The 23,705-nt window shown below is 39.3% G+C and overlaps 1 protein-coding gene across 8 annotated transcripts in view; it reads left to right on the forward strand.

Annotated features, from left to right (window-relative positions):
* The window catches only part of MON2 (MON2 homolog, regulator of endosome-to-Golgi trafficking), a 195,161-nt gene that overhangs the window by 112,021 nt on the left and 59,435 nt on the right, over window positions 1-23,705 (forward strand). For 6 of the 8 annotated variants that reach the window (XM_050923165.1, XM_050923129.1, XM_050923137.1 and 3 more), the window contains exons 23-28: window positions 7,142-7,304; window positions 7,865-8,158; window positions 9,284-9,482; window positions 16,229-16,851; window positions 22,841-22,984; window positions 23,539-23,556. In XM_050923165.1, coding sequence (XP_050779122.1) covers window positions 7,142-7,304; window positions 7,865-8,158; window positions 9,284-9,482; window positions 16,229-16,851; window positions 22,841-22,984; window positions 23,539-23,556 — 1,441 coding nt within the window. The remainder of the gene's footprint in view (window positions 1-7,141; window positions 7,305-7,864; window positions 8,159-9,283; window positions 9,483-16,228; window positions 16,852-22,840; window positions 22,985-23,538; window positions 23,557-23,705) is intronic. The other 2 variants (XM_050923144.1, XM_050923145.1) reach the window with 1 other exon arrangement.

Raw genomic sequence — 23,705 nt, forward strand, 5'->3', positions numbered from 1 at the left:
ATTAGTGTGCCAATAGTTGTGGGAGACCGTCCAGAAAATGTTATACCAATGATAAGCTGTTATGTCTTTCTGCAGTGGCAATTCTTAACATGTTCCCATTTGCATGTATAATATGAATTGTCCGTTTCCCACATTGTTTTTTTTCTAGGAACTATGTTACCTTTTTATCTTTTAACAGATGATTGGTAACTGCCATTCAATGCCAAGATTGATAGATAACTTAGCTAAATCAGTGCTTACAGTAAGCTGAGACTTTCTTTTTGTTGTTGTTGTTGTGGCAAATAGTAAATGTGATTATTTGTAAACACAGTACTTACATTAAATTTACATTTGTCTTCTGATGGGTTGCTAACACTTTTTAAACACTTTTCCCCAAGAATTAACACATACACATAGCCCATTATACAGTACTTCAGTCTCATTATTAATTTTATTTCAGGATTCTAGTGAGATGTCTTTACTATAGGGCTTTGGAGCAACAGGCATGGATAAGCATGCCCACTTTTGAGGAGTTCACTTGGTACAACCTCTGGTGTCCAATAGTTTCCCTCCCTCCCCAGCCCACTGGCTCAAGGTCCTGGGTAGCCAGAAGGATTCCAGGTGCAATCTGGGGAGTGGGCTAACTTTCCATATCTTTGCTTCCAGAGTCTGTTTGTGTGCAATTTTAACAACGATTTTTTCACTTAACAAATTTTGTCTCACTGTGCTGGAGACATACTGCATCCATTTATATCGATAGGTATCAAACAATGATTTTTTTCCTTTGCTTTAACAGATGCATTAAAACCTTAATATTTTCTGATATTACCCAAAACATCTTTTGTTCTAAATATCTACATTTCAGTACGTTCCATAGCTATTGCAGTATGGTTTTTTTTTAACTTTCATTTGTTCTGTAGCTGGTATTAGCTTTTTAGATTTTCTGAAAGACAAAATTAACATTTTTCTACCCCTTTTGGGGTAGCATTGATTATTGCCTAAAGATTCCTTTCTTTTACAAATACGCTTGCTGATTGGGGAATTACCTCCATAGTTTCCTGGGTTTTTTGTTTTGTAGGCAGGCCAGGTTTTAATGGCTTCTACTTTTTAAGGATTTGGGGGAAATTAATCCACTGTTCAGTTATTAAATTCATGAGGTGGTATACCTCAGTTTTTCCTCTTATATAGCAGACCAAGTTTGTAATGTTTTTCCTGCTGTGTTAAGCTTTAAGTTTATTCACAGGTAATAGCTGGGAAGCATCATTACCATATTACCTTAAAGGATTTTTCCAAAAATCATACACATTATACATTGTTACAAGGGTATTTACTAACATTCAATTTATTTCAGTGTTTAATATTAACAATAACATTAGCGTTAAATCTATTAAAGGTATCTTGTTATACCATGTCTTTTATTTAGGCAATTTGTTTGCTGACCAGGTATGTTCTCTATTTGCAGCTTCTTTTGTGCTGGCAGTTGTCACCTTTCTTTATCAGTTAGGTAATTTGCATCCACACAGGCTTGGCTTTTGGATTCAAAGCCATCAGCAGAGCTCAGGGATCTGAAAAAGAAAACACAGCCTATTGCGGGTCTTTTTGGAGCCCTGATAAGATTTTAATTCAGCAGCACATTTCATTTGCATTTCTTTTACCCCTTTCTACAATATACACTGCACATGTCCTAGGGAAAATGCACATTCCTTCCATACTATAACTTTTTTTAAAACATTAGCCATATCAATTTTTACATAAGGTGTAACTGATTCTTTTGTTCTTACAGAGTTTTTAAGTACCCTTATCAAAGTGACAGTCTAATTACAGAGAGCCATTTTAAGGCTCAGTGTTTTTAACATTGCTTCTTTTTGTTTTGTGCACCTCACCTCTGCTGTTGCTTCTGGGTCACTGTTAATTTCTTATTCTTTCACTACAGCTCTTATCTGCTATTGTTACAAAAAAAAACAACCAAACAAACAAACAGAGTCCAGAATCTCTCCCTATTCTCCTGATTTGGACTGCCCTGCTGCAGCCATGACTTGGTCTTTATTTAAAAACATTTTAAATTTTGTAAAGACTCAAGTTACCCCTTAAGGGTTAAATGCTAAATCCCAAAGCCAAACAGCACAATTACCTGTGTCTTGCAAAAAGGTCTGTTGGTTTGCAGCTATGAATTAAAGAGTCAAATGAATTTTTAGTGGCATTAAAAACAAAAACAAAACCAATTTATCTTACACCTACAAAATAGGAGTTTTACAAACCAGATGTGCTGGTTTAGATTCTTAGAACTTTACATATTTTCACAGACAAATAGATACATACTCATTTTCTTTTCCTTAACATTCCTTTACACTGCTTTGTTTTTACATAGCTGTATATATATTTGGATTATTTACAGGTGTACTTTTGGAAAAGGGCCCATTTTCCCTTCAGAATGGCTGCAAAGAAACCCAGAATTCTCTCTTTAACGTGGTCCTTTTTAACATTTTCACAAAGTTTAACTGCTTAATTCTCTCCAGCCTCTGTAGAGTTAACTTTTTACTCTCTTTCCTTAAATCACTTGTTTATCTCCCAAAATGACACCTTTATCACCTCAGATTTCACCATTTTAAGTATTGTTCCAGGGGTTCATGTCTGCACTTACTGCTTTTCTTACTCCTGACACTATGCCATTAGGGCTTCCAGCCTGTTTTTCAATTTCTTTATCTGTTGCTTGCCTGCTTGTCTAGGCCCGATCCTGCTTTTTTCAATGAACCGTTTATGAGTGATATTATGGTCACTTCACAATTTTGAATGAAATGTTTAAGAAAAAGGACCAGGAATGGTGGGGTCTAGTTGAGGAGCCCACCATCCTTGCTGAATTGGTAGTGGAACACTTAAAGAATCAGTTTCTGAGGCAGACAACAAAGGGGAACAAAACAAGGGGCTTTTTGTCCTTTTTACAATAAGATGGGAGTATGAAGAGTGTTGGGATCGATCCAGGGTTTGGAGAACGGGGTAAAGGGGAGTGCTCGGTCTGGTGGTGGGAGAGGAGGCTTTTAATAAAGCTTGTAACTTATTTGAATATTTGAGAGAGGCGAGTTTTGATTTTATCCACCTACAATTTGCCTCTTCCCACCACTGCATGAAACAATTAATCTCTCTTTTAGCCAATTTAGTTTTAGGCTGGCCAAGTTTGTCCTTTAAGACGTCCACTAGGTCTTTGTTCCAAGATTTTAACAATGGCCACTGAGTTACGGGATCCCCCTGAGTTAGCCTAGACCATTTTTCCAGAAATTTACAGGAGTCCGGACCCATCCTAAAATACATAAATGAGCCAGCATTCCTTTAGGGAACTGCCCCGATTTAGACGTCTGGTTACCCGTACAGGAGGACTTCACACACCAATCCCACAAGAAGGAAATTCGGGTTCGTCAGAGCGATGCCCGGTGCAACACACAAAAGAAGCCCACAGGCTACTGCCTCAATCACCCTTGCTTTCACACCAAGGGTTTTACCCAAGGTGCAGTGCGGCTGCGATTGTGCAGATTCCACTCACTCAGACCACAGGGACAGGAACCCCTTGGTCAGCCGATCCCCGGACGGAGACGGCACCCAGACTCAAACACTCAACAGGAGAACGGATAGACACAGAGACAGGACAGTCCTCAGTCCGGACAAAACACAGAAATAATTACCTGACCAGATTCCTGATGTGAGATCCCGGGATCCCTACCAGAACAGAGTTGGGAAGCAACAGGTTCGATGGTGTAGACTTCACTGTGGTCATTCGCCTTTCCGTTCAGGTGGAGAACCGCTCGGGCCAAATGCCGAGGTGCTGGCTGCCACGGTCGTCCTACAAAAACGGTCAGGAATCACATGGCCCCAGTGAAGACGGTTGCCATCTCGGTGGGACCTCCAAATTGTCAAAGTTAGACTCGGGACTCACAGTTTGTCAGACCACTCTGTTTTATTAGCACAGCGCTCTGCTAATAACACCCAGATAATGTGAGCATGATGCAAGACACAAACTGTCTTATTTATACAGATATAAGGGCGAGAACTTAACAAGATAACAAAGGAAGCAGAATCTGATAAGTTTACCTGGGCTGGACATGCATATCTTATTTCCTTACTAACTATTACCTATCTTCTGTTAATGTTTTGCCATTAGCACCATTGTTTATGCCTAATCTTTCTTTTCCTGGCACCTGTATTTCAACATTTTTTATTTCTGCTTAAAGGTACCTACAACATTTCTTTAATCCATTCTTATTTTTACAATATAATTCATTCTACTTTCACACCAGCACTGTTTCTGCACGCTGCTGGAGGTCTCAGTGGCTGCTCCGTTATAGCTGCTACTCAGGCCTGACCTGCTGTCCCAGTACCACAGCAGTCTTCTGCATTTGAACCTGGCAGCGCCTAACTGCTTGGCTGCTGCATGGTTAAGTGCAGAGGAGCAGGAATGCTCAGCCACTGTCTAGTGTGTCCTGTTGGGAAGCAGAAAGCCCTCCATCAGAATGACCTACCTGGCCTAATGGAAGTGGTTTGCTTGTTGGACCTCGGATAAAGGTATTCGGCACGAGTGGGCCTTGCTGCAGTTGGTCCTGGACTAACTCCTGCATCTGAAGCTCCAAGGCCTGTCCCTTTCAACTATTGAAGTCCACTTGGCCGCTATTTCGGCTTTCCATCCACTGCTTGAGGGGAGGTTGGTTTTTGCCCAGAACATGACTGCCAGGTTCCTCAAGGGCCTCGAGCGCCTCTACCCACACATCAGGGACCCTGTTCGAGAATGGGACCTGAATCTTGTAACCACCCAGTCAAACAGGGCCTAAGCCTCCTCAGCAACATTCCTAGCCTATCCAGGACATCTGTAGAGTGGCCACCTGGTCGTTCGTCCACACATTCTCGTCTCTTTATGCACTTACCCAGCAGGCCCAGGATGATGCTGGCTTCTGTAGAGCAGTGTTGCAAGCCACAAGACTCTGAACCCAGCTCTGAGGATACTGCTTGTGAGTCACCTAGAATGGAATTGACATGAGCAAGCATTCAAAGGAGAAACGATTACCTACCTTTTGTAATTTGTTCTTCGAGATATGTTGCTCGTGTCTGTTCCATTACCCGCCCTTGTACCCCTCTGTCGGAGTTACTGGCAAGAAGGAACTGAGAGGTCATAGGTCAGCACCTAATATACCAACTCATGAACGCAGCACTCAAGGGGATGGTACAGACGACCCTACAGATACCGCTAAGGCAAAAGTCTCCAATGACTGTGCATGCGGGTGCACACACACCTAGAATGGAATGGACATGAGCAACACATCTTGAAGAGCAACAGTTACAAAAGATAGGTAACTGTTTTTTCTCTTACTTGTAGAGCTTGGTAACTGAAAACAAACATTTTTTCACAGGGCTCAGCTAATATAGAACTGATGCACCTCTATTCAGACTCTGGACCTTGTCTGAATTTATGTTCTGGATTGATCCATGCTTCTATAATCCAAGCGTGGTGAACTCTGGGTCAAATACTAGGGAAGCTCCAGAGTGAAGCTTGATTACAACCGTATATAACTTACATAGGTTATATGTAGGTTATATGTGCTTTGTGCTACAGAACTCTTCTATTTGATTTGCAGTATTTACGTGGAATACAGATGAATTTCCAAAGTAACCCTCTGAATATTAAAAGTGGAAATTATATGATTCACTTTCCTTTTCTTAGGAATCCTGTACCAGTCTCTGCCATAAGACAGTTACACACACAATTAGCTGTTTCAAGTGTCTTTTTACTGAATAACACTCCAAAGATAAACTATTAAAGCACAGCAGTTACAGCGCACCCTCACTAGACTAATCACTAATTAGAGAGTTATTTTTCTTTAAAATGAAGCATATAACACTGGCCTAAATCCTAAAATATATTTATATTTAAACCTCACAGAAAATACAGTCATGGGGACTTCTGGCAATCAGAGATAATCTTTCATATAGTCTCACCGTAGGTATTATATTAACAATTAGATAAAACAGTTGTATCGCATAACCAGTTGTTTCAGCATCCACAATACAGAGTGCACCCACAACTTGAAATAAGAAAAAAAAACTGACAATTTCTTTAGCTGTTAGGCTAAAATGATGTCTTTGATTTAGTGATGTAGTTCAGCTCACAAAGGAGTTGACTCCAGTCCGCGATTCCTCTTGTATGGAGTTTTCTAATCTCAATCCCACTGACTTCTGTAAAATTACAGGAAACTTTATTTAGAGCCAATCCATAGATTGTCTGGGTTACCCTGCCAGCTCCATCTTCTTCCTGCAAGGCTGAGCTGGATCTGATTGGACTAGATCTTCCAGCTTCTAACTAAGGGCATATGTGTGTATGTGCAGAAATATCTGCCCTTAACAAAGACTTCCACATCAGCTTCAAAACAGCTACTGTACATGGATAACAACTTTTGTACACTTTCTAGTGTGCTGAAGTAGCATCTACTTGTTTGAAGCCACTCAAGTTTCTGTACGACCATTTCGTCTTTTAATGTTTCCATGTCAACTCAGAGCAAGTGAAAACAGCAGTTTTAATTATAGCAATAATGTTTTTGGTTTAACCGTGTAAAATGAAAAGAGAAGAAAGAGGGTTACATGTTAGACACTGTCTCCTGCTACATCCAGTTGCTTAGCTGCATCCTGTCATGCATCTTTGGTTTCTTCCTTTCCTGCCACTTTCTGCAGGCCAGTTCGGTCTTGCCACCTAATTTAGGGTTTATATTGCCAAGGATAAAGATGTATTTTAGAATGTTAGCTAACAAGTTCTAAAACTCCAGTTAGACAAGCAAGTTGTACCTCAGCATGTGAAAGCTGGCAGAGTTGGAGGAGCCTGTGCTTCAGTTGGTCTAACCAACATGCTAAAGTACAACTTGCCTTCTCTGCATTAGAATTTAGAATGTGCTAGCTAACACATTCTTAAGAACAACAAAACAAAAAAAAGTCCACACCAAACACAAAACCCACAAACCTCTTTTTTCCCCAGTTGGGACAAATCCTAAATGTATTTCAAATTTTGCTTGAATCTAGAGCAAGTGTGTAAATCTGATTATTCTTCTGTAGTAATGTTGCATCCTGGTGCATAATAGAATAATTTGTACCCTCTTAAAAAAAATAACATGTACCTTATTTCAATTTCCTCAAGAGAGTCCTTAATACGAACTGCATTCCAGTGTCTTCAGCTGGTTGTGACAGACTTCCTACCAACCATGCCATGCACTTGCCTGCAAATAGTTGTTGAAGTTGCAGGAAGCTTTGGACTTCACAATCAAGAACTAAACATTAGCCTAACATCAATTGGTTTACTGGTGAGTTTCATTTGCATTCATAATGAGGATTAGTGTGGCTTTTATTTAATTAATTTTGTTAATGCTAGTTAATGTCTAGACTGTTATCCCGATAAAGGCCGGAAACTGCATGTCATTCTCTCATAAAACTCCCACTGAAGTCAACGTAAATGTACTGATAAGAATTTGTCTTTAGGTAAATTATTATTGAAACAAACATGATTATGTAAAATGAATGGTATTGCAGAGAGATGACGATTATCAACATTTTTAGTAGAAACATTATAGATTTTAATAATCCTTTTCTGATGCTTCAGTTTGTATATATCTGTGTCTTGAGAGCCTAAAAACTGAAGACTGGAAATAAATATAGTTCTTGATAATTGGTTTGTAAGAATAATTAAATGTAATCCTTCTCTAATCAGTAGAGCTGAGAGTTGCTTAGGACATATTTTGCAGTACACTTTAAAATGGGCAAATTAGAAACACTGCTCCTTCACAATCAGAGCAATTATCAATGTGTATTTAAATATTTTATTTTTCCATACATAAAATGTGTTCCTACATTTCTTTGTTTGTAGTGGAATATTTCAGATTATTTCTTCCAAAGAGGTGAAACCATTGAAAAAGAGCTGAACAAAGAGGAAGCAGTATTGCAGAAGCAGGCAGAAGAGAAGGGGGTATTGTTAAACCGTCCTTTCCACCCAGCACCACCATTTGACTGTCTTTGGCTCTGTCTGTATGCCAAGCTGGGGGAACTCTGTGTAGATCCACGACCTGCAGTTAGAAAGAGTGCTGGACAGACATTGTTTTCTACAATTGGTGCCCATGGAACTTTACTTCAACATTCAACATGGCACACAGTTATATGGAAGGTACTGAGCAAAAAACTGCTGTAGAATACAACATCCACATTTTGGTAGTCTCTGTCTCTTACACATGCTTATTGTAATACCAGTTTTAATTTTTATAGGATTTTTAAAGATAATATATTATTTACACATACAGAGTAACTAGGAACTATTTTATCTTAAACGTTCTTAGAGCTTCCAGATGGTTTCTTTTTCCTTCTGTGCTGCCCCTAGGCTAGCTTATCACCATTTTTACATCATCTTGATTTCCCCTCTCTACACAAATGTGCTCATGAAATTGACACCAGTATTTCAGTTTGTATCCTCTGGTCTTGGACTGTTGTATTGCTCATTCTTACACAGATAGATGCATGATTCCTTTGCATAAAATTTTGGTGCCCTTTGTGAGAGTAGCATGGCCATCAAAGACCCAGTCTTCCTTCTACCTCAGATAGAAAGGAAGACCTGGATCTTGTTTCTACCTGGAAAAAATTAAAGCAACTTCCTTTTCCTGGGGAAGAGCACATGGAACAAAGTAATTCCTTATCCATGTGACTTGGATGATCTAACAGGAGGCTTAGCTTTTCTGCCACTTCTGTTTCTGACCCTTTCCAGCCAATCAAGCCTATGTATGAAAATCCTTTTGCCTAGAACCTGGGCAGACTGCTTGTCCCTTGTGGGACTCATGTTCCACTATGATCATACCTAGCTTGATTCTGCTGTCTCACATTCCATCTGCATGGCACTTCAGACCTATTGGTCTCTTGACATCAGCCAATCTAAAAGAGAGACAAAAGCTACTATGGAGGCACTTCATAGGTTTCTCAGATTTTCTCTGGGAATAGAGCATTGTCAGTGTGTTGGTCTTTTATTAGCACTAGGGATATTTTCAAAGTTTCTGATCATGGTAATGGTGGCCCTTCATCTCAAGATCCATGTGCCAGCCTATCCAATCAGCTGGCTGATTCAGGTACCCTCACCACAGGTGCTGAGAAGGCTGGGTGAAACAGAGGAATCCTTCAGGTGCCTTCTGGAATTTAACAGGGAAAGGGAGAAAATGTGCGCTATTTTATGATTTCCTTGTTACATTTACCTGAGTTGAAATATGTGACTGAAATAATCAATGCATCCTTTTTCTGAATATCGTAGGTTCTGTTTCACCTGTTGGATAGGGTTAGAGAGTCTTCCACAACAGCTGACAAAGAGAAGATTGAATCAGGAGGAGGCAATATTCTCATTCATCATTCAAGGGATACAGCAGAGAAACAATGGGCTGAGACATGGGTATTAACATTGGCGGGAGTAGCGAGAATATTCAACACTAGGAGATACTTACTACAACCTTTAGGTAGGCTCTCTTAATGTTTAAGAACTGTTTGTTGTTTGTTTGGTTTTTTTAACTAATAAAACTGGCTCAGACAATTTCAGTGCTAGCAGTTGGCTCACTGGATCCCAGTTCTGTCAAATGTAACAATTCAAATATTTAATATTATTGCCAGATGTTGTAATATAACTTTTAATTTGTTTTGTGATAAGTTTTTTTTTTTTTTAGTTAGATCACTGGCAAAGTGTTTAATCTCACAGCTATATATTCTATAGTATGTGCTTTGAAAAGTGATAGCTGTTATGGAGCCTGCAATCTCAGGTGCTCAGAATTAGAATTCTTAAATACCAAGTGCGGCTACATTTGATGTTAATTCTATTATTCCTGACTCCAGATGTCAAATATTTGTTAAAATCATAATTTTGTAAGCATTTCTTGAATCCTTGCCAAAAATGCTGGGTTTTCCCCTGTCATAAACAGATAGCTAAGGGTTAATGTCTCTTTCACCTGAAGCACCTGACCAGAGGACCAATCAGGAAACAGGATTTTTTCAACTTTGGGTGGAGGGAAGTTTGTGTCTGAGTTCTTTGTCTTCTGCCTGACTGTCTCTCAGCTGTGAGAAGGATTTTTCTATTTCCTGCTTTCTAATCTTCTGTTTCCCAGTTGTAAGTACAAAGAGATCAGATAGTGAGTTATATGGTTTTTTTCTTTTTTATTTACATGTCTGTAGTTGCTGGAGTGCTTTAAATTGTATTCTTTTTGAATAAGGCTGTTTATTCAATATTCTTTTAAGCAATTGACCCTGTATTTGTCACCTTAATACAGAGAGACCATTTTTATGTATTTTTCTTTCTTTTTATATAGAGCTTTCTTTTTAAGACCTGTTGGAGTTTTTCTTTAGTGGGGAACTCCAGGGAAATTGAGTCTGTACTCACCAGGGAATTGGTGGGAGGAAGAAGTCAGGGGAAAACCTGTGTGTGTTACATGTACTAGCCTGACTTTGCATTCCCTCTGGGTGAGGGGGGAAGAAAGATTGACTCTCGGTAATTCTGTTCTCCAGGCTGGGAACGGGGAGGGTGGAATCCCTCTGTTTAGATTCACGGAGGTTGCTTCTGTGTATCTCTCCAGGAACACCTGGAGGGGGGAAGGGAAAAGGTTTATTTCCCTTTGTTGTGAGACTCAAGGGATTTGGGTCTTGGGGTCCCCAGGGAAGGTTTTTCAGGGGGACCAGAGTGCCCCAAAACACTCTAATTTTTTGGGTGGTGGCAGCAGTACCAGGTCCAAGCTGGTAACTAAGCTTGGAGGTTTTCATGCTAACCCCCATATTTTGGACGCTAAGGTCCAAATCTGGGACTAGGTTATTGACATGAGTGGCAGCGTTGGGAAAGATAGAATCCAGAAGCCAGTAGGAATATTATATTTTTCTTTTCTCTGCTAGGGACTTTTTAGCAGAGAGGGTTTGGTTTTCAAAGAAACCAGAGAGAAATTTTTTTTTCTGCTCTCTCTGGCAGTTTGTGGCTTGCATCTTAAGCAAGAAACCATTAAGGTGCTATTAAGAGTCTTTTGTCACACAATAGCACTCCCATTGAGAGTCATTAACAGCACTATATACATGCAAATAAAGTGGTTTTTCAGGTTTACTTAACATTGAAGATTAGCTAAAGGCACTGTTGCTAGGCAGACTTCAGGAGGCAACAGAGAACCTGCAGTTCAGAAGATAAACACCGGAGGGCACCCCAACACAAGAAAACAGGAACCATGACTTCTAAGGCAAAAATTGAGGCCGAAGAACAAATCAAAGAAGCTGAACACAGGCGAGAGAAAGAAAAACTCCAACAGGTCTTAAAAAGAAAGCTCTATATAAAAAGAAAGAAAAATACATAAAAATGGTCTCTCTGTATTAAGGTGACAAATACAGGGTCAATTGCTTAAAAGAATATTGAATAAACAGCCTTATTCAAAAAGAATACAATTTAAAGCACTCCAGCAACTATAGACATGTAAATAAAAAAGAAAAAAAACCATATAACTCACTATCTGATCTCTTTGTACTTACAACTGGGAAACAGAAGATTAGAAAGCAGGAAATAGAAAAATCCTTCTCATAGCTGAGAGAGAGTCAGGCAGAAGACAAAGAACTCAGACACAAACTTCCCTCCACCCAAAGTTGAAAAAATCCTGTTTCCTGATTGGTCCTCTGGTCAGGTGCTTCAGGTGAAAGAGACATTAACCCTTAGCTATCTGTTTATGACATCCCCTCATTTGCTGAGAGAGAATGCCTAACACAAAAAACATGTTCTGTAGTCTCAAACTATTAACGGGCCCTGATATTTTAACATTTATATATAGGTTGCCTTCATGTGAGCATCTGAGTGAACTTATTAATGGAGGGGAAAAAGTTGAGTGTCTTGAGGGGTCCACTAGCACAGTCAGTGATGTACATAATTTAAAAAAGGAACAAGGGAAATTTATTAAGCAAAAAAAATTGAGACTCATGAAGTGGAAGAAATTGAAGATTACACTCTTTCAAGTGATTCCTCTTCCTCTTTATCCATCCACTTTCCCTCTTATGTTATTTTAGTTCAAAATATTTGATTGGCATCTCTTCACTAACTGAAATTAATAGTGGTAAGTCCATCAGTTCTTTTTTCCTTCTAAATCTTTCCTTTTCTCTCCCCTCATCATTCTTTTTGTTTCTTCTCGTATGTTTGCTATTCTCCCCCCCCCTTTTTTTTTTTTTTTACCTTCTCTTCTGTCTCTTTTCTCTCTGCTTCTTCATCCTCTTTGTAGCTCTCTCTGGCATTCCTTACTTATTCTCCTCTCCCTTTTTATAACAACTTACCATTTTGGAATTTGCAAAGTTATTAGTATATAAAATAGGATTAATTAGCAAGTGCTGACACTTCTTGAACTGTACAACCATGTGTAGCATACATGAGTTTACAGTCTAACATAGACAAAATATTTCAGCTGAGTTATGCTTGTACTGAGAGGAGTTCTAAGTTAATGAACTTCATTTTCTGAATACTGTAAAGTGTGAAATGATATCTCTTAAATACATTCAAAATGGAAAAATGACAGATTTAAGGAAGTATATAGTTGGTGAAAAGTAATTTCAAGCTGTATTGATGAATTTTTGCCATCTACTTGGTCACATTGCCATGACAGACTGTGAGAAAAGGGAAAAGAAAAGAAAAGTAAAATTAATATTTGATCTGCTTGTTTCCTTTTAATTAATTTTAATTGAATGTACCAGGCTTTGACTACATGTGATATTCTACAGTTCTAGTACAGTAGAAATAGCCATTTGAATAAATGTGATGAAATAACTTCATACCTCATAGCACACCTTTCATGATCATTTTCTAGTCATGGATTTAAGCTACCTAAAACCAGATTTAAGGTTGCATACATACTAGTGATTTATAAGTAAAAACATTGCAGGAATATTGTAATTAAAACAACCCCAAACATTGCAAATGCTGAAAATTCAGAGTTAAGTTTAAAATTAACAGAAATCCATACATGTTAAGCAGTAGAAAGGTACAGTTAAGGCACCCAAACAACCTTCACTTCCTCCTGTAGTGACAAAAATTGAAAATCTTAATGTGTCCTTAAAAGTCAGTGTAATCCATGAGTACAAACAGTATTATGTACTACCAGAATTGTCTTACTGGGTTACTGAATGATATCACTACAGGTTGGAATTAAAGTTGTTTAGGTACCATAACTGCGCGTTTTACCCTCTCTCCTGCCTCTTACTTTCCATTATGCTCACCGTCCCACTTTCCTCCTTTGCTTTTCCCCCAAATGTCCTTTGCACATCACCTCATGCGTTTCTACTTCTGGTTCTTCCTGTTGAATTGATCTGGTGGAATGTATAGTCTTTTAAAAGAAATATTTAGGATTAATAGTCATTGTGTCATTATTGTTCATAACAGAGTTTCTTCATTTAGCTATATATGTTTTGAAGAGGATGCTAAATTTCTTCAAAGATCAATTTTTGTTATGAATTCAAGAAAATTAACTAATTTACTTGTAAATTCCCTGAAAATTCATTCTGTACTGAAAGATTGAATGCTGCAATTTAGAGGAGGGTACACTGTTCCTTCATTACAAAGTGATTGCAACCCTTCTTCAAATGCCAAACTCAACCTTAACTGTGTAACTGTGAATAGAACTTCCGTAATAAATACGCTGGTTTAACTCTCATCCTTTGAAAGGAGATCTGTGGTTTTGTCATGGAGAATTTTTGGGAAATAGCGTGGTAACAATGACCCAATACAGGGAATTAAAGTTATGGACCTGTTCTATAGTAACCACTTATTTAAACTTTGTAGGAAAAGGCCTCTGCATTTAGCTTTCCTTTGAGGACACTTCATAACTTCTTGCATATGTAACTACTTCTCCCTTTACCACCTTGTATTAAAATTCTTATTTTAATTTAATCTTGTTAGGTTTCTTTTATGTGTTTTCACGCTAGTTTTAGGTGCGGTACCTTGCTGCCACATATTTCCTTACCTAGTTGATGTAGACTGGGATTTTCAAAGGAACCTAAGGGAGTTAGGCACCCAACTTTGAATCTTTTGAAAATTCCTTTCCAATGTCTACAGGCCTCCACTCTGTGGCCACTATTCTTGTACTTTTGTCTCTGTTAAGTCTGGCTTCTACTTTCTTGCATTCTAGTAGTTCTGTGCCATAGGAGAATTGGTCTAGAGCATTCTGGCCTCATTTCCCTGCTACAGGATACATAAGGAATTGGAACAAGTGAGTTACTGTAGAAAACTGGAAATGGAAGACTAGATGCCGTGTTTAACAGCAGAATTATTCTCTCAGTATATTCATTAGCAACCCCCACAATCTTCCCGTAGTTCCCATTTCATTTACTAAATTGTTTTGTTAATCCAAGAAACCATTTTAGGTATTTCCATTAATTTCCAATTTAGTGATTGTGCTTCTAGTTGACATAATTAAGTTAGAGAGTAGTGCCTATCTCTCTTAAATAACTCCCTCAGCATGCCTATGACTCAATGAAGATATAATTATCATGGAATTTTGTTTCATTCAGAGAACCATAGGATCATATTGAATGGCTAGGGATCTGACCCTGCGTCCTTTATATACAGTTAACTCCTGTTGAAATCAACAGACATCTGGGCTTCAGCTTGTTGCCTGCAGGGATTAGAAAGGAATTTTTTCCTCTGATGCACAATGGCCAGATACATTGTGTGTGGGGAGGCGGGTAGGGAGGTTCTGGCTTTCTCTGAAGCATCAGAGATTGTCGACAGCTGGAGACAGGACACTGAGTGGGGTGGACCAGTACTCTGAGATAGTACAGATAATCCTATTTCATAGATGCCTGGCTGGTATATCTTGCTCACATTTTCAGGGCCAAACTGATCACCAGTTTTTGAGTTGGGATGGAATTTTCCTTCAGGTCAGATTGATAAGGACCTTGGAGTTTATTCAACTTTCTTCTGCAGTATGGGGCATGTATCGCCTCCTGCAATATGTACATATCTCAACTAATCAGTTTCCTGCCATTGTAGGGGCCTTGCATGTTCTCTGCAACAAGTTTAGAGCTTATGTACTCTACAAATGCTTTGCTGGTATAGTTACACTAGCAGAGCCCCTTAGTGAGATGCATCTTGCAGAAGGAGTTTTTCTGCTGGCATAGCTAAACCATCTCCACAAACAACATGAGCTATACCAATAGAAGCCCTCTTCTGCAAACATAACTATGTCTACACTGTGGGGTTTTCTGGCATAGCTGTGCTGGCTATGGGTAAGGCTATGATTTGGTCACGGAACCTCCATGACTTCAGCCCTGGCGGCTAGGAGCTGCAGGATCCCGAAGCCTCCTGAAGTGGCAGGAAGCTGTGCGGTACCCACGCTGCCTAACACAGTGGTGCTCCCAAGCCATCACGGGCAGGGCGAGTACCTTGTAGCTCCCCAGCTGCAGGTGGGGGAGGGAGGGCCATGACACTGAAATGTTTTAATCTAAGTAAAATAATTGGGCACAGTATAGGATTATCGGGGTGAAATTTAATGGTCTGAGATGTGCAGAAGGTCAGACTAGATGATCTATTCTAATAGTCCATTCTGGCCTTTGACCCTATGAAAACGATGGTATGCATAATGCTAACAGGATCAGTTCCACTATTCAAGATAAAGAGAATGCGTTTCCAATCATGTGGTGCAACATGTAGGTAGCAGATTTGGTATAAACCAGCGATACTCAGACTGAGGCTCACAAGCCACAAATGGCTCTTTAATGTGTCTCTCGTGCAACTCTCTGTAGCACACATTAAACATGTGATTTAATTATTAACCAATCTAAATTATTAACCAGTAAGGATGGTTTTACTATGTTGTTAACCAATTAATTTATCAACTTGCACTGAGATATTAACTTACTTGCTGTGAGAATAATACCTTCCTTCAAAAGGTAAACCTATATAGGAAGGTGGTATTCTCACAGCAAAAAAAAAATATATATATATATAATATAATATATAATAGCTAGTACTATAGCAAATTAAACAATGAACTCGCATTACTGTGGCCCTTTTGCTAAGTTGGCTCCAGAACCACTGAGGTCTCAGTGTCACTGGTATAATGCATTTTTTTTTTCACAAGCCAATTCTTTCAGAAAGCAGTTGAAGGCAGGTACCTTCCCCCTCCTCCAACTCCTGTGAAATGAAGGGGCAAAAAAAAAAAAAATCCTCAAACTGATTTAACTTTTTTTTTTTTTTTTTTTTTTTAAATAGGAGATTTTTCCAAAGCCTGGGATGTTCTTCTTGATCACATCCAGTCTGCAGCACTCAGCAAAAACAATGAAGTTTCCTTGGCTGCTCTGAAAAGTTTTCAGGAAATTTTACAAATTGTGTCTCCTGTCCGAGACTCAGAGAAACCTGATACGCCACCTGCTATTAATGTGCCTGCCCTCCTAGGGGCAATGACTGCTACTGGTCTGGGCAGATCATTCATGAGAACTGACTCTATAGGAGAAAGAATTGGAAGATATAATGAATCTGAGCCACCTATAATAACAGATGAGATTGAAGATTTAAATCTTTGGTGGGCTGCCTGGAACACCTGGTATAGGATTGGCTCAGAAAGTACAAAGCCTCCAATTACTTGTGAGAAATTGACTTTCATACCCAGCCAACCTTTTCTCACAGCTTTAATTCAGATATTCCCAGCTCTCTACCAACACATCAAAACTGGTTTCAGCATGGATGATCTCCAAAAGCTTGGTGTCATTTTACATGGTGCTGTTTCAGTTCCAATCAGTTCTGATGCTTCCCCTTTCATCCTGCCATCTTATACTGAAGCAGTTTTGACAAGTTTGCAGGAAGCAGTGCTTACCGCTTTAGATGTCTTACAAAAGGTAATATAATAATACAGCTTTAGATGTCCTTTGAAAGGTAATCCATACTATGTAGTGGTTCTTTTGCTTTGCCACCTGCACTATGTTGAGTTAAATTAACCTTAGTTGCCTAGTTACTTCTGGGTTTGTAATGTACTAATCTTCTGTAAAAGATAATTTTGCTTCTTTTGAAGAACAGTCAGAACCAGAAGCTCACCTTGTCTCCTGTCCCTACTACACTAAGCTTCTTGCCATTCAGCAGCTCTATATTGACATGAATCGTGTAATCTTTAATAAAATCTCTTCTGTATCACTGTGAAAATACTTAATATTCAGTACTGCATGTTCAATAATTTGCTTACTTGACTGTTAAGTTTTAGCATGTTAATGGGCTGAAAATGGAGTGGAGGCAATACACTCAGCCTCTGCGGGGACAGCTTTTCTTACATTGTTCACTCCAGCAATGTCTGGAAGGATGATGATCCTAATTTAAGGACTTGCAGTTGTGTAAAGTGGAAGAAAAAAGCATCAGCTCTCTCTTCCTCTTCTCCTCTCTTCCCATATCTACACTGTAAAAAAAAATACTAGTGCTTTGCTGCAGAAATTCTTATCAAAGACCTGGCCCTGAAGAGCACCATTCATTTAAGTGAAGAGTTTCTGTAATAGAGCTAAAACGCAAGGCAGCAGATAAGGGTGATCTGTATGTTCAGATCACATAACTATTCTGTGAAGGAAATAATCTGTTGATTTAGCGACAGAGTCCTATGGCACCTTATAGACTAACAGACATATTGAAGCATAAGCTTTCGTGGGTGAATACCCACTTTGTCAGACACATGTAGTGGAAATTTCCAGAGGCAGGTATAAATATGCAGGCAAGAATCAGTTTATACCTGCCTCTGGAAATTTCCAATACATGTGTCTGACAACGTGGGTATTCACCCATGAAAGCTTATGCTCCAATACATCTGTTACTCTGTAAGGTGCCACAAGACTCTTCGTTGCTTTTTACAGATCCGGAGTAACACGGCTACCCCTCTGATACTTGAATCTATTGATTAAATTAGTTATATCCAGTAGCCTTGATTTTCTTTTAAAATTTATCACTGATTAGATCTTGTTGCTCATACCTTTTAAATTGAAACCACCTGTCAGCACTTTTTCTTAACGTGCTGCAAAATGAGAGCTATGCTTAAAAAGTAGAAGGCATGGGCAGAAATGAAGTAATCCTCCAGGAACTTTCCTGCATTTAAAAGAAATATTCTGAGTGGAGGAACATAGCAAACTACTGTACTTCATCCTACCAATGCACCTTTTTTCTTTTTAGAACTGAAAATTATTCCTTTGCAAAAGTAACTGTCCACATATTCATTCATATTTTCTCTCTCTCTCTCTCTCACATATATTACTAAGATTACAGAGCGAAGCACTCAAATGTTAGGAAAAGCCAGAATTAAGGCTTGACTTCTGAGTACTTCACTTTCAACCTTAATAATGTTCCTTACACACACACACAAAGCTACATTAAATTTTCTAGGTTTTAGAAAAGCAAACTGAAAAAACATGGTGGTATATAGACATGCACGTATTTTGTCAGCAGAGTTGGAACCTTCAGACCCACCAAACAGACCTCCGCTACTTCGATCTAAGGAAGCAGGTAATAGTAATAGTGAGGTTATCATCCTCTATGTGGACCAGCACTGAAGGGGGAAGGGAGACTTTGGCAGAGGGTTTCACAGACATTTGCTGACAGTAGAGGAATGAGTACACTCAGGAATCTTGGGTTCCATTCCAAGTTCTGGAGGGAAGTGTTTTCTAGTGAGCATAGACACATGTCCCTCCAACCTTGAATTTTTCCGCTCCATCCCATCCAGCTTGTCCCTGTTGAAGTCCTGTCTCTTCCTCAGCCCTGGTTTCTCATCCAAACCCCATTCTCTTCGCTTATGCAGTTAGTCTCCAGTCCTCAGACTTCTCACTCCAGATCCAGACTCCTTGCTCAGCAAATCCTAGTCTCATCCGTCTCCTTCCCTCGCCCCCTAGTCTGCTTCCCCAACCAGTCCCAGTCTCCTGCTTACATCCTGATCCCTCATTCAATCTGTATTTCTTCCTTATGCTGTCTTCCAGTTACCCTCCCTGTTTCTCTCCCTGACTTCAAGTCCCAGTCTGCTGCCCAGCCAGTCCCAGTCTCGTCTCCACAATTCCCAGTCCCAGTTTCCCTCTCCCCTCCCTGCCACCCCTCAAATTCCTAGTCCCAATCTATTCTCACAGCACCCCTTACAGATACAGCTCTTGTCCCTTTTGCATCAGATAAGGCAGTGTTCTCCAGTAGTCAGGGCACAGCAGGGGGTCACTCAGAGCAGAGGAGAAACAGGCTTCCTGTTCTCAGTTTAACTGTTTGGACCTGGATTAGGCATGGCCCAGAGCATCCCAGAGCTGCAACCAGGGATGGGTCTAGGTATTTTGCCACCCCTAGCCTTCGGCAGCTTGCCTGCGGGAGGTCCCCGGTTCCGCGGATTCGGTGGCACGCCTGCGGGAGGTTCGCCGAAGCCGCGGGATCAGCGGACCCTCCGCAAGCAGGCCGCCGAAGGAAGCCTGCCTGCCGCCCTCGCAGCGACTGGCAGAGTGCCCCCCGTGGCTTGCCACCCCAGACACGCGCTTGGCATGCTGGTGCCTGGAGCCGCCCCTGGCTGCAACTACAAGCAAAGTCTTGCTGAGCTCCAGGCTGGAGCATGTTCATTCTGAACAGAATCTTCCAAGGAATTTAGCTGCTAAAATCTAAGCCTCTACTGAGCATGTGCAAATTCCAATTTTTCAGAGACTTATAACTTGGCTAAAACTGGGCAAATTTTCACAATTCCTCCGACACCGTGGTCAGATTTCAAGACCGTGCTCTAGAGCATGGAGGTGCTAGACCATTTCAAACAAAAGGTCAGTAGAATTTTTTAATATGGGCAAAACAATGTGTTTTTCCCTACCCTGGTTCTCAGAAATAGCCATACCGTTTTGAACGAAATTCCTCTGCACACCACTCCCCCAATCCAACCCCCACCCCAAAAAAAATAACAAACAGTATTTTCAGTTATTTATAACTTTGTCAAACTTTAACCGTTTGGCCTAAAATTTTCCATGCTGCATGTCTGTCTCATGCTGATTATTTGATTATTATTTATCCTTAGAAAGTAGTAGAAGCTGGGGACACTGCATCATATATGTTCTCACACAAGTCCCACCACTCAAAAGCAATTCATGAAAACAAAGGAATGGCAGTGGAAAAAACCACACATTAATCCTTGGATGTATAAAAAGGGGAATATCAAATAGAAATAGGGAAATGAGCATGGCTCTACACCTAGTATGGATTAAAAACACTACTAGAATACCGTGTCCAGTTCTGGTCCATACTTCAAGAAGGATGTGGAAATGCTGGAGAGAGTTCAAAGGAGGGCCACAAAAATGATCCGAGGGTTGAGGAACAAGCTTTAAGATGTGAGGCTTAAGGCGCTCAACCTATTCAGCTTATTGAAGAGAAGAGTGAGAGATGACTTGATCACTGGGTCTAAGGACTTGCAAATGGAAAATGGGGGGCTTTTCAGCCTGTCTGACAGGCATAACAAGATCCTATGGCTAGAAGTTGAAGTTAGATAAACTCAGCCTTAAAATAAGACACAATTTCCTAACTGTGAGGGTTGTTAAACATTTGATTAGCTTACCAGAGTAGGTGATGGACTCACTATTGCCTGGCGTCTTTAAAACAAGATTACATGTATTTTTAAAAGCTATGCTTTAATACAGTTTTTGGAAGAAGTTCTGTGACCTGTGTGGTTTTCGAATCTATGACTTCCCTATGGGAATACCCTTCCTTCATGGGCCATGGGGAGAACAGGATGGCCTGTGTTGCCCTCGTTATGTTCATAACACTTGCAGGCTGGCATTAAGATAATGACTATAATCAAATCTTATACTTCAGAGCTTCAGACGGGCTCCTGCAGGGGTAAAAAAGAATTTTTTTTCTCATGCACAATTGACCAGATGTATTCTATTTGTTTGTTTTGCCTTTCTCTGAAGCATCAGAGATTGGTCACAGCTGGAAGTGAAACAACGGATGGGGAGGACCAGTGTTCTGAGATGGTACAGGGCATTCTCTTTCTAGATACCTGGCTGGTGTGTCTTGCTCACATGTTCATGAGCATACTAATCACCAGATTTGGGGCTGGGAAAGAATTTTCCCCTGGTTAGATTGGCAGGGACTTTGGAGGTTGTTCACCTTCATCTGCAGTATGGGTCATGGTTCACTTCTTGGGATCATCTGGGCATATCTCACTTAATCAATTCCCTGCCATAGAAGAGGCCTTGGGTATTGATGGCACTGTGATCTTGTCTGTTCTCTATCTGTGATGCACAACAGTTTAGTTTCCTGAGGATTGACATGTTGTAGTCTAAGTACGGTAATGGACTTAATATAGGGGTGGCTGGGGAAAATATAATGGCTTGTGAAGTAGAAGAGTTATTTCTTATATGGAAATTTAAAAACGCTGCAGATCATTTACATACTTGGTCATACTCTGCAAGACTACTTTGTAGTTTCTAACATCTTTGGTATCTGTTTTGGATTATTTTCAAATACAGTTCCCCACTGAAGAACCTTTCATAGTTTTTAGACATTGACCCAAAGTATGTGGATTTTTTAAATATTGTGTATATTCTCTCATGATAGATGCTTTGGAAAATTTAACCCAATGTGCCCAAATGACTTCGGCTTCTAAATCTCATTCAAAGTCTATTTCATGGAGTATTTTTCACTTCTTCCTTTCTAGATTCCAGTGACTGATCAATGTGTGTATATATGATTTGTTTTTTAAAACCTAATAATCCTGTTTTTTATTCTTATACATGCAGTCTTTTTTTAACTTATCAAAATGCAGTGAAGGACTGTCACTCCAGTGTACCAACATCCATCAGACTGAATTATTAAAACTACAGGATATCAAACATTTTTGTTTAGACTAGTGGTTTAGTGTCACACTGATCAGAATTCAGTATTTGAGCTTTCTCATGTCCTGAGGTTATTAAGTGTTTGACAACTGTGATATCTGCACAATCCATTTTTGTTGGGAGGGGGAGTGTTTCATTATCTAGACACGCCTTTCATTGCCTGCAAGAGTGTTAAAGCTGTCCCCGGAGATAGAATTAATATGACATAGGGCCTTTTGTGGAGTAATAAAATGGAAGGAATCTTCTAACATGGAGAGGGGCTTGGAAAACCCCAAGGAGGAAGGGGCAAGACATGTGACGTTGAAGAAAATTAATAGAGTAACTTTATGGGATCATTGGCTTCCGCTTTGAAACTAAATGTCTTGGCTTTGCCTCAGAATTTATATCGCAGCAGGAAGTCATCATCCTGTTCTGTTCCATTGACATCTTCTAAGTATATCTTAACTAGAAAGCGCTGTATTATAAAGCTGTATTATGGTTCTTAGTTCTGTTGAAATCTTCCATATAGTCCTCATTTGATGTACATTGCTTCTTATAATATATCATTTTTGAACTACCAATTAAAGCCTTGTGATGATGACTTCTTGCAGTGTTAAATGTTCCTCAGAGTAGGACTTCAAAACACTGTGGCACAGGTCAACAGACAAGAAAACTTACACAAAGACACAAATTTTATTACTAAGACATCATGCTTGCTGGTTCAGCTTGATCCTGCAGCAGCCATCTTGCATTTATGCCACCAATCTGTTGTTACAGCATTTACTGTATTGTCTTAAAAAATTAACATTATGATAATATAGCAAGAGCAAACATGGATTAAACAAAAAATAGACATAGTTAGCAAATATGTCCAAGAAATTGCTGATAAACCTGCATTTATATTTTTGTAAAGTATATTCTGTTTTTTCTGAGAGTGGTTGTTCCTCTTTAAAAGCTCTTAATATTGGTGCAGTTCTTAAATGCTGAAATTTCATGGGGTAAATATTGAATTATAATGTTTGGCTTTTGGTTTTTATAGGCCATATGTGTAGGTTCAGAAAACATGCAGATAATGTATCCAGCAATCTTTGATCAGCTTTTGGCATTTGTAGAATTCTCCTGTAAACCGCCACAGTATGGACAGCTGGAAATGAAACACATTGCAAATGCAAAATATAATCAGGTAATTTCTTAGGCATCATTTCTGTTCCGTTTTTAATGTGATATCTTGTGAACAGTCCGTTCAGCTTCAGATGGATGTGGTTACCAAGACACATCCATTTTCCCTCATGTGCAAAAACTTTCTGTACATCTTGTGCTATCAATTAATTTATTATTATTTAGTTTTTGTAGGCATTTTCATCCTCTATATAAATTTTCTTTCCTATTGAAACTTTCCATTCCTCCTTAAAGGAAAAGCCTTTAATGAACATCAGACACAATAAATCTGAATCTTCCCAGGGAATCCGACATACATATCTTGCTTTATTTTATATTAAAAATATAATTGGACTTAAAATAATCTTATTTTGAAAAAATCTTCCACCGTAGTCGACAATTTTTTAATCTTTTATGCTGTGGAAATTAGAACACGATAAAATTTCTTTAAATCCATGCACATACTGATGGTTTTCAGTAAGCATGAAAATATAATTTTAATATAATTTGAGGTAATTGTTATATATGTATTAATTTTTCTTATTCTGTTTGTCCTGCTACACAATGGAATCCCACTAGATACAACTATTTGCACCGGTGAGTTAAATTTCCTTAAGATTGTCCTAATATAGTAGTTTTGCATAAAATACAGCACTTGACCTACTAAAATTTACCTTACCCAAATCTATTTCATGCTCTTACTCAGAATGTTATGTTTTTTCTTCATAAACTATTTTTTGCTTGGA

Source organism: Gopherus flavomarginatus, chromosome 1 (genome assembly GCF_025201925.1).
Source record: "Gopherus flavomarginatus isolate rGopFla2 chromosome 1, rGopFla2.mat.asm, whole genome shotgun sequence".
Taxonomy (NCBI): Eukaryota; Metazoa; Chordata; order Testudines; family Testudinidae; genus Gopherus; species Gopherus flavomarginatus.